General features: G+C 39.5%; 1 protein-coding gene and 1 long non-coding RNA gene across 5 annotated transcripts in view; one reads left to right on the forward strand and one right to left on the reverse strand.

The window, feature by feature from the left end:
• Positions 1 to 16,021, reverse strand: part of NCKAP5 (NCK associated protein 5) — a 558,169-nt gene that overhangs the window by 359,446 nt on the left and 182,702 nt on the right. For both annotated transcript variants that reach the window (XM_053405165.1, XM_053405156.1), the window contains exon 3: positions 13,331 to 13,404. In XM_053405165.1, the coding sequence (XP_053261140.1) occupies positions 13,331 to 13,404 (74 nt within the window). The remainder of the gene's footprint in view (positions 1 to 13,330; positions 13,405 to 16,021) is intronic.
• Positions 1 to 16,021, forward strand: part of LOC128421924 (uncharacterized) — a 72,818-nt gene that overhangs the window by 5,548 nt on the left and 51,249 nt on the right. For all 3 annotated transcript variants that reach the window (XR_008332404.1, XR_008332402.1, XR_008332403.1), the window contains exon 2: positions 3,380 to 3,563. This is a non-coding gene — a long non-coding RNA (uncharacterized LOC128421924). The remainder of the gene's footprint in view (positions 1 to 3,379; positions 3,564 to 16,021) is intronic.

The raw sequence follows: 16,021 nt of genomic DNA on the forward strand, positions 1-16,021 counted from the left end.
ACCAGTATAGAACTGTGCAAAGTTTTGTTCCCCAGTGCACTGGGACCTAAAAAAGTGAGATGAGAAAGCTGTCCTACAGTGGCAAGAGGATTCCACACATGTGTCACAGATGATTTTCTTCCTCAGTGCCAGATCTTGGAGAAGGAATGTCCCTTTCTCCAGCCAAAGAACACTTTGGGATTTTTAGAACTGAGCAAAGATAGACACACACTGCATTCCTAAACACATTTACTTGGAATCAAATTCCATTTAAATGTAAGTAAATGCATACAGAAGTGTTCTGTCAGCTGGAAACAAAGCCAAGCAGTGATTTCATATGTATTTTTTTGATTAAAAAAACCCACTGATATCCACCTGGGGAATGTCTCTGAAATCTCTGCTCAAAAAACAGCTTTTTCAGACTGAACACTGAGCATCGCTGAGATTTAGGTTAGGGATGGAGAACCAACATTGACTGCTAGAGAGTCCTGCTTAGAATGTTGCTTTGATTTTCAGGGTGTGCATTTAGCCCAGGGGTCAGCAAGGTTTACCTCGCCTGGGCCGATTCACTCCAGCGCGCCCGCGATTTCCAGCATCTGTGCAGACGCGATTTCCGGCGCCATGGAAGTGAGTCCCTGTGCTGCACTGGTTTAGCACAGCACAGCAGGTGGCTCGGTTCGGGGGCGGCTCGGGGGCCAGTTAAATGACCCCTGTGGGCTGCTTGTGGCCCATGGGCCTTAGGTTGCTGACCCCTGATTTAGCCAAATGAACCAGCTGCTAAGAAAGCCGCAATATTGTATCATTTACTCTTGAAAATAATCCACCTAACAATTTTTACTAGTTCTAAGAGCTAGAACACAAGCATATATAACGTTACAATATAAATAGCTAATTGTAATTATCAAAGAGTCATGAAACAAAAACAGTTGTAAACTCCAATAAAACATTATGGAACATGTCTCTAATTTTTGCTCCCTTTCTGAACTTAATTTGGGAAAGGGGGGTATTCTTAAGTAAAAGTTGCTTCTGAAGTTTTCATATTACAGTGGTACCTCGGGTTACATACGCTTCAGGTTACAGATGCTTCAGGTTACAGACTCCACTAACCCAGAAATAGTACCTCAGGTTAAGAACTTTGCTTCAGGATGAGAACAGAAATCGTGCTCCGGCAGCGCAGCAGCAGCAGCAGCAGCAGGCCCCATTAGCTAAAGTGGTGCTTCAGGTTAAGAACAGTTTCAGGTTATGAACGGACCTCCGGAACGAATTAAGTACTTAACCCGAGGTACCACTGTCCAATTGACACATCTGCATCAAAGTGTATTTAACCATGTATGGAGTCCCAAGTGTTAGTGCAAATTCAAGTTCAAGCAAAAATCTTTATCCAAAGAATGGCCTTCAATCTTTTAATGTAATTCTGCCTATCATGGATGTTAGCATTTTTTGCAATTGCAATCTTCTAAACAAAAATGTTTTCCACTTAATCAACAGTGACTATTTTCACTGCCTTTAAAACACCCAGTTGATGACTATATAAAGAAGGTTCTAGAGAAACGGTGCATTTGAGCCATGCTGAAGACACACATTAGAAATCCGATAAGAAGATGCCCAGCAACATCTGTTCTTGGGTGTTTGGCAAATTACCATGATGTAAGCTGAAAACACAAGTACCACATTAAATGCTGAACCAGATTGCCCTGAAGGTTGTATCTATGCCAGTATTGTCACTCACTAAGCCTAGAATTTTAGATAAACCAAGACATGTATTTTGGTCAGGATTGGGTTCCTATAACTCAGGAATAAGAGAATAGGAATCAGGATTTCTTAATGTTAAGGGAGTATGTAAGGAAATATTCTAGACTTGACCTCTGTACAGTCTCCCACCTGAAGTGAGCTTTGAAGTGCAGGTTGAGCACCTGACAGCTAACTTTCGATAGACAGTCTAGTCTACACCTTCAAACACTCTTTTGATGGAATACCACCAGCTACTGATAGCCAAGAAGCTCCTTAAATCATCACTCATCTTCATCACCTCTGCTATTTCCCTCCCAACTATAAAGAGTTTCTATAGGATGCTATCCCTTGGGAGGCTCTCCTGCTGCATACATTTATATCCTTCCCACATCAGACAAAGACCTTCCCCTTCTCCCAAGCCCTTTAATTACTTTTTAACATTTTAATGTTACTTATTTTTTAGTTCTTGTTCAATTCTAATGATTGGTATTTGTGTGTATCTGGGTTGGGTTCTTAATCTGATATTACTGTGCTGAATTTGAAGTTTTGTTGTACTTCGGCTTGTTTTTATTTACTTGTAGTTCACATATTATCACATTTAGATGTTTTAATTTTGTTTCATTGTATGTTACCTAGAAACCTCTCCCTGGAGCAATTAATAAGTTAAACAAAGAAGCAAACAAACAAAGGTTGAAGCAGGGATCCTCCACACCCAGGAAAGGCTCATTGCTGTAAACATTGTTCTCAACACATCAATGCAATGGTGGGGGCAAGAAGAGCAGTGTGATTTGGAGGGGGCATGCTAAATGTGCAGCCCCAAGGCTCCTTTCAACATGCTGACCCACTATATGGGGGGAAAAGCATGAAGAATATTATTATCAGCAGAAGTCACTTGGTACACCACCATCATAGTCACTCATAATGATTGGATGTCGTGCTAGGGTCATAAAATAAAGGTAAAGGATCCCTAGGACGGTTAAGTCCAGTCATAGGCGACTATGGGGTTGTGGCGCGCATCTCACTTTCAGGCCAAGAGAGCCGGTGTTTGTCCACAGACAGCTTTCCGGGTCATGTGGCCAGCATGACTAAACCGCTCCTGGTGCAACAGAACACCATGATATTTTCTCTTTGACTTTCATATGTATATAAGCAATGCACATAAAATTATTCCTAACCTTAAGTATTTCCACCGACGTGGTATTTGGCTGTTAGCATAACACGACTGCAAAATTACAGACCAGCAGCGATTTTGATGTTACACCTTCTAACAACTTATAAGCCTCCAGTAAAAAATAAATAAAACGGCTTTGCTGGATCAGCAAGTCTTAGGAGTTGGACATTTGCTGTATATCACTTCAACAGCAGTTTCAATACACTCTTTTAATGAGTAATATTTTCAATAGTGTGGCACAATCATAATATATTAGAATATATATATAGATAGATATATATTTCTGTGGGATTTTCAAGGCTGAACATTTAATACATTTGAAAGCACGTAATCCCTTTCTTTTTAAATGTAAGGACAGGAAATGTTTCCAGGGCTTCACAGAGACAGCTTGTATTACAACAGATAAATATATTTGCATTTTTGTTTGATACTTTGATCTCAATGATCTCATTCAGTAATGAATCTCTAAGCTGGATAATTTTTTATTTTTTATTTTAGATTTGCATGTAATCCAATATCCTCCCCCACCCCAAAGCCACCATTCCTTTGAGTGGACCTGTGCTTAACTCATGCAGTGATACAGTTGTCTATGCATGCTGTGCCCACTGCCCTTCAACTGAACCATGGACTACAGTTCAAGAGATCCAGACAATAACCATCTGCCTTACACAGATGGGATCAGGTAAAATCAAATCCCAACATTTTTCTAGCCCTTTAAACCTTTGAAAGTTGTAAGCACATCTGAATACATACGAGTTCGTTCTTAAGAAAGAAAGCCTTGAAAACAAACAAAAAAAGGAAAACTTCCCAGGACTGCATATTTAATTGTTCCACGTACTTTCCTTTGGTCTGTGCATGTATTTGAACAAACATCCATATGTCTATGAGGTTATCTGCCCTTTTCCCTGCTGGAGTTTGTGCCTTTCAGCTTAGTAGAATAGATTATATTTATTTATGACATAAGTCTAAAGAATATATTTTGCTCAAAGCTTCTAATTAAAAGAAAAAGTTCCAAGGAATACATCTGTTTACATTTCTGCTTTTTGTTTGTTTGCTTGCTTTGTTATTAAGCTTGCTGTGAATTTGGTCAATAGATTTTCTCATTTTGATGTCACTTAGTACAATGTGCAGGTTGAAGGAACTAAAATTTATATAAATAGTTCAGTTATATGCTCCTTTTCAGAATCATCTTATAAAGCTATGCTTTAAAATGGAATATATGTTCACTACAATCTGATAATATAGTAAGCAAATAGACAGAATGGCTTAAAAAAAATAGCCAGTGTTAACCATTTCAGCTTGAAATTCTCATTTATTTCTCTGGTAAGACTTCTGTAAGTAGCATTAGGAGGAAATTCTGTGGAGTAAAATGTGCCTCCACATTTCTGTAAGTAGCATTAAGAGGAAATTCTGTGGAGTAAAATGTGCCTGCTAAAGGCTATGATAACTTTTAAGTTCACAGTTTTCCCTTCAATCAGTCACCAATATGACACAAAAAAATTGATGCTACAGTCCTATGCATGCTTACTTGGGAACACAAAGAACCCATTGAAATCAGTAGTACTTATGTCTAAGTAAACACCCATCAGGTTACACTGCACATCAGGAATGGATTCGTATGCAAGATAGGGTAACTTTTTATTTGTTTGAAATTTGCCCTTGCTGCCTGATGCCCTTATCCAATACAACCATTTCCCAGACAACATATCAGTAAACAAAAATATTTAAGAAGCTATATTAAGTTTACACGTGACGTAGAAAACTCTGGGAGCATGAAATTAATTTGGGAGGGAGTAGAGAGGTAATACCAGCTGGGCAAACCCTCAGGGCCAAAACAGATGTGACATTATTCATGCAAGTGAATGTTTATTTTAAAGTAGATTGCAGCTGGGGGAGCCCAATCCAAATAGGTACCAGATCCAATGTCAGGGAAGGGAGTGATTTAATCATTTGCCCCTGCCAGAGCCCCAATATGTATATGCACACTCCTTGCACCAAATAAAATAAAGTAAAACATTCAAACAATTGCGTCTAATTTGGCCCACAAATCCCTCACTATCACTTGCCCCTGGCCTGTGTTAACCAGCTCTTATGAGTGCAATCCTATGCATGCTTATTCTGAAGTAAGTTCATGGGAGCATATTCCCAGGTAAGGGGCATATATTAGTTGCTAGTTGTTGTGCATTACATCTGATTAGAATAAATGAAAATAGTTTTAAAGCATTCGAAAAATACATGTAGCTCTAATGAGCAAATTGCACAGGAAAATTTGAATCTGCTTCTTCGTTCAGCATTTTTAAAAAAGAGTCCCTAAGCCACTATTAGAGAATGTATGAGCAGTCTGAGTACTCGTCAGATTCATCGGTGGGACAAACAGTGATTTTGCCTTGGATGCTGCCAAGACAGTGCAGCTGTAGGCTCCCATTGCTGGAAACATACTGCTAAACGCAGTCGAAACTCCCCTGGGGACTATTCATTCTGAGGTTGGAGAGTATGGACATTATAGGTGTTGTCTTCTGGACTAACAGTGGTCAAAAAGATCCATCCCATCCATGGGACTTGATGACATGTGTAGGGTGATTGAGGTTTTATAGGGTAGCAGAGGTTCAGGGATTTTGCAGAATATGATTTTTAACAATTCTAAGAACACTGTAAGTATAGATCACAATTTTACCAAGTGGTAACTAAACCTGTACTTCATGCAGTGATAAGCCAGTCTTCCACATTTCTCAACAAAGCCATGAAACTAATTACACAACCACAACTAAATGAGAAATCCAGAGAAACAATGGGCAATAAGTTCTCACCACCAAGCACAACATTATAAATGAGTGGCTTAGCGAGTAGTTATATGCACACTGTAGTGCCTTACCACATGGTAAATGATCATCTGTATTCACCCTATGTCTGCTTGTCCATTGCTCTATTTAATCATATTCTTAGAGAGTCCGACACAAGAGAATAAGTAAGTTGCTAGAAATCTGTGTAGAGTTTGCACTTACAGTTAAATTTGAAATAGCAATCTTCTCCCCACCCCCTAAGGATATGTAGCAGTAATGGCAAGGAGTAAGCAGGTTTCTCCATTTGTTTGTAGTCCCATGGAATCCTTCTCTAGGTAAGCAATTTACAGCTAATCACAATTGTTTATTCTTAATATCTTTTTTCCATGAAGAAGTCCTACAGTGTAATTTTGCTCATGACCAATTAAGTTTTCCCAGTGGATGTTTATGATTACAGGACAAAGCAACCTCTTTAATACTTGCCAATCCTTAGCTTGCAAACATTAAACTCCAGAGGATAGAGACCTGCTAATACTTTCAACAGATATACAAATATATCTCATTTTATTGTAGAAACCCCATTCTATTAAACACATGCTTTGTAAATGCCTAACTTAAGTTATTATCTATTTTGAGCATTCCCTTGGCTGCTATTCTACATACTCAATATTTTGTAATGTATTCAATAGTCTAAAACTTCCTGGTATTGGTCTACAGTAAGTGCTTCTGGAATCTACACCGAAATAATGCAGATTCACAGTAACATGTTTACAGTGCCCACTGTCTGTCGCCAAGCCTTCTCTCATGTAAGTATCCTCCTTAGTTATCTGTCAAGTGCTGGTGCAGGGCTACCAGGTGACCATGATCAATACAAAGTTCTAAGTTCAACAACTGTATCTCACAAACTATGCTCTGAGACAACACTGTAGATAGGTAGGAAGTGTAAAACAAATATTTTGGCCTCAGTTGCTCTGGGCCTATTGCTGATCATGCATTTGGCTTTCGTAAGACACTTCATTTTTCAGGTACTTTGTTCATTTTTGAGTTCATGCAAACTTTTCCATCACTAATCCTTGGAGTTTGTATCTGTGCACAGATTAATCTTTATTAGTGCCTGACCCACAAGACTCTGCTCCTTACTTCCTAATCTGCTCCTCTAGATATAGATTAAGGCACCTGCCAGCAACTGTGGTTTCAGAGGCACCCATCAGTTCCCTTACTGTTTCCTAAATAAAGGTTCTTTGTTCTTGAACAACCAGAATGATCCCAGTCTCTTCCCAGAGGTTCTCCTTAAGTTGTTTGGATAAATGAAGCCAATGAAAAATTAAAATCAGTTACAGAACAGTGGATTAAATTAGAAGCAGTATCAGACACATTAAAAGAATTGGTTTTATGCTTGAAAAGAGTATCACAAGCTTCTAATTAAAGTAGATACAAAATAATAATAACCTACCCACTGGCATTCACCTGAAGTTCCCGCTAACATGAAATGAATTTTAATCCTGTATTATGTCAAAAGGCCCTCCCATGAAACTCCGGGATAGTAAGAGAAGACAGCCTAAATTAGATAAATGGATGAATCCTTGAGCAAAATCGAAAATATTTTCTACCCGTTTCTTTCTTAATTGCATGAAATCAGGTTTATCTTTATGTATTTATTTTAAAATATAAACAGTGTAATTGTATTCTTTTGTAAAGGTAAAAGGTAAAGGTAAAAGACCCCTGGACAGTTAGGTCCAGTCAAAGGCAACTATGGGGTGTGGCACTCATCTCACTACAGGCCAAGGGAGCCAGTGTTTGTCCACAGACAGCTTTCTGGATCATGTGGCCATCATGACTAAACCGCTTCTGGCGCAACAGGATACCGTGATGAGTGCCAGAGCACACGGAAACACCATTTACCTTCCCACTGCAACGGTACCTATTTATCTACTACACTGGTGTGCTTTACAACTGCTAGGTTGGCATAAGCTGGGGCAGAGCAACAGGAGCTCATCACTGTTGCGTTGATTTGAACCACCGGCCTTCGAACTGGCAAGCCCAAGAGGCTCAGTGGTTTAGACCATAGCGCCTCCTGTGTCCCCTTCATCCTTTTGTAATGTTACTTAGATCCATTAAAACCAACTGGAGTGTTACCATATATTTCAATAGCACTCAGATAATATTTGTGCAGCCTATTTTTTTTACAAAAACAGCAGTTGAGTTGGTAAACTTATGTCTGGATTGTATCACTTCAGAATGCTTCTCTATACAAAAAAATCCTAGGAAACTGGGCATGTCAGGGAAACTACTATACTGAAACCCTTTGCCTTTATGCCTAGTTTTCTAGTGAACGTTTTTTTCTAGAGAGGGAAGACTGAATATTCAGTTTGAAGTGATCCAGGCCAGACTCAGGGTTACCATCTCATGCGATGTTTCTAAGAATAAGGCCTTGCATGGAACATTTTCAAGATTTGAATGTGCTAAAGGTAAAGGTAAAGGGACCCCTTGACCATTAGGTTGAGTCGTGGCCGACTCTGGGGTTGCGGCGCTCATCTCGCTTTATTGGCCAAGGGAGCCGGTGTTTAGCTTCCGGGTCATGTGGCCAGCATGACTAAGCCGCTTCTGGCGAACCAGAGCAGCACACGGAAACGCCGTTTACCTTCGCGCTGGAGCGGTACCTATTTATCTACTTGCACTTTGACGTGCTTTCGAACTGCTAGGTTGGCAGGAGCTGGGACCAAGCAACGGGAACTCACACCATTGCGGGTATTTGAACCGCCAACCTTCTGATCAGCAAGTTCTAGGCTCTGAGGTTTAACCCACAGCGCCACCCCCGTCCCTCTGTTGAATGCGCTAATGGAGTTCTAAAACCACAGTTTACATAGCAGATAGGAAGAGAAATGGGGGCAATACTGCCTTCAGGACCCAATGTGGGAAGCTGATCTGGAGTTTATTGTGTCCTGCATTCATACAACCTCACAAATAAGAAGAGCTCAAGGTTTAAGCTGGCAAAGGTGGACAGTTATGTGGTATCCATTATCTATAGGATTATCCAGCTAAAGTACTCCCAACTTTTCCCTGCTGCTCTCTGGACAGCATTCAGGGCCTTCAGGAATCCTGGTTTGTATAAAGGACTAGACTGATCAAGCTATATTGTATTTATAAAACTGAACTGTTAGAAATCTTAACACTACTAAAGCTCACCTCAAATCTTTCTGCCCTAGAAAATGGGGTTGGGGAACAGTCACTTCAACTTCCAAGCACCTGTTATTCTCATACTTCAGGGATATGACACAGGTGTAGCAGGGAAATGCATTTGTGAACAATTCTAAAACATTTCTATCTATAGAACGAGTCCTGCTACCCACCCCCGCATGGTCTCACAATACATGGTATATGTATAGCATGCAAGTGACATCAAAAGAATGCGAATAGGCACAAAGCTCAAATAATATTTTATAAACTGAATATCATTAAACAAAGATGGCTCGTGACTGTTTACAGGGGTGCCAACTTGAATGAAATATTGCGGGGCCCAGGTAAGTCCCGCCTGACATAATTGATCACATGACTCAGTGCACAAACACCATTTGAATGGGAATGGCCATCAACTGGGGGGAGCCTGGTCCCTCAAATACTTTATTGTGGGGGCTGAAGCCCCCCAAAGCCCCTAGGAGTTGGCTCCTATGCCTGTTTATGAATTACATGTTATGAAGTTAAACTAGGAATGAATTGGAGCTCCTTTGCAAATGAAAATGTTTTCCAGGTCCGCAAGTAGAGCATCAGCATATTCAAAGCATGAAGTATCACTAACAATAACAACAATAATCAATAAAAGAAAAGAAATAGCCTTGTCTTAAAATGATCCAGACCTCTGGCTTTATCTTCCTATTTTATCCCTATCCTCATATCTTCCACAACAACCAACTGAAAAAGCATAGAAGGAAATATGGAGGGAGCTGAAGCCAGTTGGATTTGTACAGATTGCTGAGAGGACTCTTTACTATGCTTTTACAAAATCTGATGGAAAAACTAGTCTGGAGTGCAGGTTCTTGATCTTTTTCTTCTCTTTTTTTTTTTGAAAAATGTTATGAAACATGAGCTAACCATAACCGGTCCTCAAGGGAGCGAGATTGTAGCAATAAATTTTCATGTTCCAGAACAGATGGCTATGCCACATGAAGAAAACAAAATCTATCAAGCTCTGTAAAATGAAAAGAAATTTATTCTCCCACATCCAATTAAGCCTCTTCTAGCATACTGTTCTACATGTGGTAACATAGACATTCTGCATGAGCACCATGACATCGCTTTTAGTCTCCTCTGTCTCGGCCTGGTTGCCATAAATCAGCCCAGGCTGTGAGTAATGCTGAAGGAGCTAAATGTTCAGAATTTGTGTCTGTCTGTTTTATTAGCTAGCCCAGAGTAAACTGGGGGCTTATCATTCAATGTCAGGTTCAATACCCAATGACCCAATACGTTAAAATTGTGGCAGCCACAAATCAAGGGCATAATGAAGTCTGAGAAGTGGTCCACACTGATTTATTAGGGCATCTGTCTGACTATAGACAATCTACTGTTGCCCTTGGATAGCATCAGCTATTCCCATGGTCTTCCACATATCAGAGACTTCTCTCTTTAAAAAACAAAACAAAAGACCTTCTAATAAAGCCGAAGTGACTTGTAAAATAAGATAATAGTCACAATGCTTTGCTTGCGTGTTTGGTTGAAATGGCTAAAAAATGAATGATGTGAGTTAGGATTAAATGTTTTGGCTTAAATATTAGCAGCAAGAAAAATTATGTGAACACAATGGGCCAGATTCAACTAACCCAGTGCACTTGCGGAAGGCAGTGCAAGGACTCTCACTAGCATAATTGGGCTTCCCCACCCCATCCCTGGGCCTCCTCCAAATCCACTCTGGAGGGTCAGGAGAACCCCAGAATAGCATGCAGAGAGAGGAGACTATTTGGCCTAGCAAGCATAAATGCTTGCACTACTGGAACAATCATATTAGATTCCACCCTTTATCATTCAGAATGGAAGGAATTGGATGATGGCTGAAACAGTGAAATTGGAAATGTTTAAGAGATGGGAATCAATAAGCTGAAATATTTTGAGGGAAACGTCCTCCCTTTGTTCACATTATGAATGCAGTGTACGGTCTTGATCCCAGTACATACAAAACATTTGCTTTGTTGTGATTCCCTCCCTCCTTGATTCTGCATGTTTCTGTACATCACCACTTGGAGACTGCAGTGTTAAACAGCATATAAAAATTGTTGAAATAAAAGAAATAAATGCGAAAACTATTAATAATACAAATTACATTCAAAGCCAGTGCTTTATTTTTATTCAGTATTTCTGACAGGGAGATTTACAGACAGGGAAGCACTGATTTGATCCTGAAAAGTATTGTGTTCTGCCCAAGTTAGTAAAGTTTATCTGCCTACAACTATTTTTATCTTCCATACACATCCATTAATTTTTCCATTTATTGTAACTTGTTGATCAAACAAAATGCTTTTATTATCTTCATTCATTCACACAATTTCTCTTGCAATATTTCCTTTTTACCTATGGTTTTTGAGATGACTGCAGCTAGCAGCACCTTGGATTCTGGTTTAGAAGAGCCACTAGAATAGGGTAGAGAACCCGTGGCCCTCCAGACATTGCTGGACTCGCATCATCCCCAGTCAGCATGGCTAATGGTCAGAGAGGATAGGGGGTTGGGCAGTCCAGCAACATCTGGAGAGCCCTGCAGTAGACCACAGACATGCTGGATCAGGTACTTGATATTGGACCCAAATCCAGCAGCCCAAACCCCCAATGACCATAGCCCTTGAGCTAGACTCCACTCCTCTTCAAGAGCCTCTCCACCAGGCCTGCTCTTGACTTCAAGTAATAAACCTGATAAAACAATGGAGAGGTTGAAGGCCAGAGAGCTGCTCATTGACGGCTATCTGTTTTCCTGCAAGGGAAGTGGAGCCTAGGAGGGATAGTCAGGCCTAGAGAGTCTATAAGGGCTTAGTGAACATCAACTACTGAACACAACAAGTGAACTCTCTGGGACCTGTCCAGGGTTCTGAAGGGCCTATCCATTACCATTCTCATCTCCTAATTCTAGTTCTTAGCCTTTGAGTTCCTGCCTGCCAGTCACCTTCTGTTACTAACAGCCCCAGACCAGCTTCTTACAAGCTCCTCCACTGACTCATCATCATCAGGACAGTTTCCAACAAGCATTAGGGTTGTTCTTGTCAGTGTTGCTCACCTATGGGTCATAGCTTTAATTTAGATGTATTTTATTTATTTTATTATACCATTAAAAGTCTAAACTAAATGCATTGGAATAGCAAATAATATTAAAATTACAGTGACAATTCTAAGCTTCTTTATCTGAGAGTCGGCCTCTACTTCTGAGTAGATAAGGTATTGGATTGCATTGTTGAGGCTGCAGTCCTGTTCTTAGTTTCTTAGGAATAAGTCCTATTGTACTCAATTAGATTTTTTATCATAAGATTGCCTTGATTTTTTGGTTCAGTGTCTACATTTACATTTTTGAACATAATGGATGGCACAATGCCTTTGTTCTATTACTGCACAGATTATCACTTGCAAAACGTAACTCCCCCCCCCCCCGGATGTAGCCTGCACCCTCCTCCAGAAGGCTGGAAGGAAGAGGCTTAGAGCTACTTTTGATACCAAGTCTTTGCCTTTAAAGTCTACTTACCCTCAGGTAGCACAATGGGTCAATGTGTTTGGCTGTTAACCAGAAGGTTGGTGGGTCAAGCCCACCCAGGGATGGCTGTGGGCAAGATTCCTACATTGCAGGGGGTTGGACTAGATGACCCGCGGAGTCCCTTCCAACTCTACTGATTCTAAGAAGTAAGCCCTGGGATTTACTCCTAGGTAAGGACATACAGGATTCAAGCAAGTGTGTGAAAATGTAGCCAATTATTCCAGTTGGAAGCTAAGCACCAGTTTGAGCAAAGTGAGCTATGCAATTGGTATCGTAGAAAAAGGCAGTGCAATTAAAAATAACAACCATATCCAGATGGATCAAGAAAACAAGCTCATCATGCTGTCAGTCAATCTGACACAGTATTACATTATATCATCCAACATTAAATATCAGATAAGGATAAGTACTTATGAATAAAGATTTGATCTTTTTCAGCAGATGTGTTGAGGTACAATTCCAATACTTGGCTGCTACGTTTGAGATTGACTTCACAACACAGATGGGGGAGAAATTCATTTGGTTCATATTTTAAAGTGCACTTTCCAAAACAGCATGTGAAAGAAAACCCTGCCCTTCTCCAAATTTTGCATTGTAGTTCTCCAACCAAAGAATGCATACAAAAATACATACATTACCGAAAAGTGCATGCAAAAATGTGTATATTAGTGAAAACAATGCACAAAATTCATTCTGTTATGGGGAAATCACAAAAATGTACATACCAGGTAAAACTGCATACAGAAATGAAACACTGAAAGAAATGCTAATGAAAAATGCACACAAATTTTCATATGGACTTCCTGCTTTGATTGCAAATGTATGTGGAAATGGGGAGAACCAAAATTAATGTGAACAACCGAAACTGACAGATTTCTCCCTCTACTCCACAGTACTTCTTCTGAGTAAATATGAATTGGCTCACACATATATCATTTATATAATTACCTCCACACATTCCAGCGCTGCTCTTCCAGCTGAGTCAGCAAATGGTCAATGTATCTATTTGAGTCCATATATTCCTGTGATAAAGGAAATTGTTCAGCAAATTAATTTGTGTTAACTGATGCAGGTTTCAATCATACCAAAACTGTAGTTCATCAGACGTGTATTTTCTCCTGCAGTGTTGTTGTTGTCACTGTTAATTAGTTCACTTCCCATAAACAAGCAAAAAAGGCAACCAGAAGTTAATCACTACAATGTACTTAATCACTGTACTATATCATTATACATATATTTACTGCTTTAAAATGGGTAAAATGAATTTATAAACTTGTTAAAGGAGGTTCGTGGTTGTGTGAGTAATAATAATTTTATTATTTGTATTCTGCCCATCTGACTGGATTGCCCCCACCACTCTGGGCAGCTAGCTACTTATACTCAGCATGGAAGTGTACATTAAATTGTACACATTCTTTATTTTTTAGGTAGCATATTCAACAATGTTTACATGAAATCTCTTTTCCATTGCCTCATATTTTTATGTTTGAAATGTTCTGTGCAAGTACTGCTTTTTTCATGAAAGCCAACATTTTACAAGCCATGAATCAATTGATTATATAGTAAAAGAAATACAACAACATAACTCTTCCCCCGCCGTAACAGTTAAATTTCTAAAAAAAAACCCATCATGATTTCAATATTAAATGCAATCAAAAGGAGCTAGTAATCAATGCTGCTTTTCATTACACACAGTGCTTATATTGCTGTGTATCTTTTCTCAAGAAAGGTTTTAATAATATGCAAAGTGTATAATGCAACAGTATGTGTCATCAGAACTTCTCTGATGTTTTCTGTACTCACCCAAATACAAGAGATGCACCCCTTTGAGGAAAATATCTTTCTCCACACATGGGTTGTTTGGCAGGCTTTATTATTGATTGGGAAGGCATGTGACTGTGGAATTGTGTATTGTGTAATGACAGGTCTTTGTTCAGCCATTTCTCCTCATAATTGAAAAGTGCAAGGTGGAAGTGTCATGAATAATGCATCAGTGCTACATCTCTTTTCAACATGAAGATATATGTTACAAGAGAACCACTATCATATTTCATGTACAGTGGGTGCCTTTTATTTTCCCAGCAATTTCAGGAATTCCCCAGTAACATCTCAGTAGATACCTTAATTGAAAGACACCACCATAAAACATATGCAAGGAAACAACTTAAGCAATCACTGTGCTTTCCTTTTTTAAAAGACCAAATTCCATGTTAATAATCAGTTGCATTGCAAATTAGCCTGTGGCGGCTCAGAGCTTTGATTTCGACTTCTGCTTTGGATAACACTATGGCATACACTGGGCCATGTTCCATGCCAGAGGGTATTGTATAATTAGAACTATTTCTGCCATATAAAAAATAACAAATGGTTAAATCAGAGTTGCTTAAATCAGAGTTGGATCCACATTTGCCATTCCGTCAATAGAATACAGTGGAGACCCCCACTACAGAAAATGAGGGGGGTATTATTTACATGGCTTCCTGCTTTCCCCTGCAACTCCTTCCACACAAGCATCCCTTCCCATGCTGGCAGCCCCAGCTTGTGACATCCACCAGGAAAAGCCACCCAGTACAGAGAGTGTCACTTAACCTGTTCATTATGCCTCCTCTTCCAGTGTCTTTTGAAACAGACGGATGGCAACAACATTTTAGTTTTGCAGTTCTGTTGGTAAATTTATTAGAAACCAAAGCAGACGTCATATTCTAATACTAAGTCAGTGAAAAATTGGCAAATGCCTTTAAAGTTTACATGCACCATACAGAAAGATCTGAAAATCAAATACATTGTAATATGAATTTTAAAAAAAACCCATAGCAGTTGCTTTAACAAAGCATTTTGCATAGATTTCTTAATTGTTCAAAATTACTTAAGCATCAGCGCACATTTAAAATTAAATCTCAGCTGACGTGACTAAGACTGATCTATCATATTCTGAAGCCAATTGTTTTCATATTCTACTGTTGCAAATTTTGGCTGGGTGTCCTTTTGTAACATCGTTCTTCTCAAGCACACAAGTGTATACAGCATGAAGTCAAAAAGCTACTTTACAGCTTAGTTCTCCAGCCTTTATTCATGCTGAATACATTTTTACACAAGTGTCAATGGTGGACTTGGCTAGCAAGGCATCTCAGGCTGTACAACAAGGATTGCATTCCTGACAAGACCAGGGTTGCTGTGGAATGGTGCTCCTTGGGTTTTATGAGAAACAAGAAAAGCAGTTTATTCTGGATGGGATTATTTTTATTTATTTTATTTATTAAATTTGTATACCACCCTTCACAGACCCCAGAGTGGTTCATAAGCAACCCAAGAATACAATATCAAAACACCGAATACATGATGAAAACAAGAACATAAAACGAATCAATAACCTATCCACCTGAAATATCTAGTGTGCACTCCTTGATTCAACTTAGCCCCTGGAGACTTAAGTGGCCACACTGGCACCTATTTCCAGCTAAGGCCAGGGGCAGCCTGAGCACAGTTAACTATTCCCTAGTAATATTGCCATTAAGATATTGTAATGTGGTTTATGCAGGGCTGCCTTTGAAGACAATTCAGAAATCCCAGCTGGTGCAAGATACAGCCACAAGGGTGTTGAGTGGTACTCTTGGGCGAGACTATATAACACCAGTCTAA

The sequence above is a fragment of the Podarcis raffonei genome, chromosome 1 (genome assembly GCF_027172205.1).
Source record: "Podarcis raffonei isolate rPodRaf1 chromosome 1, rPodRaf1.pri, whole genome shotgun sequence".
Classification (NCBI taxonomy): Eukaryota; Metazoa; Chordata; class Lepidosauria; order Squamata; family Lacertidae; genus Podarcis; species Podarcis raffonei.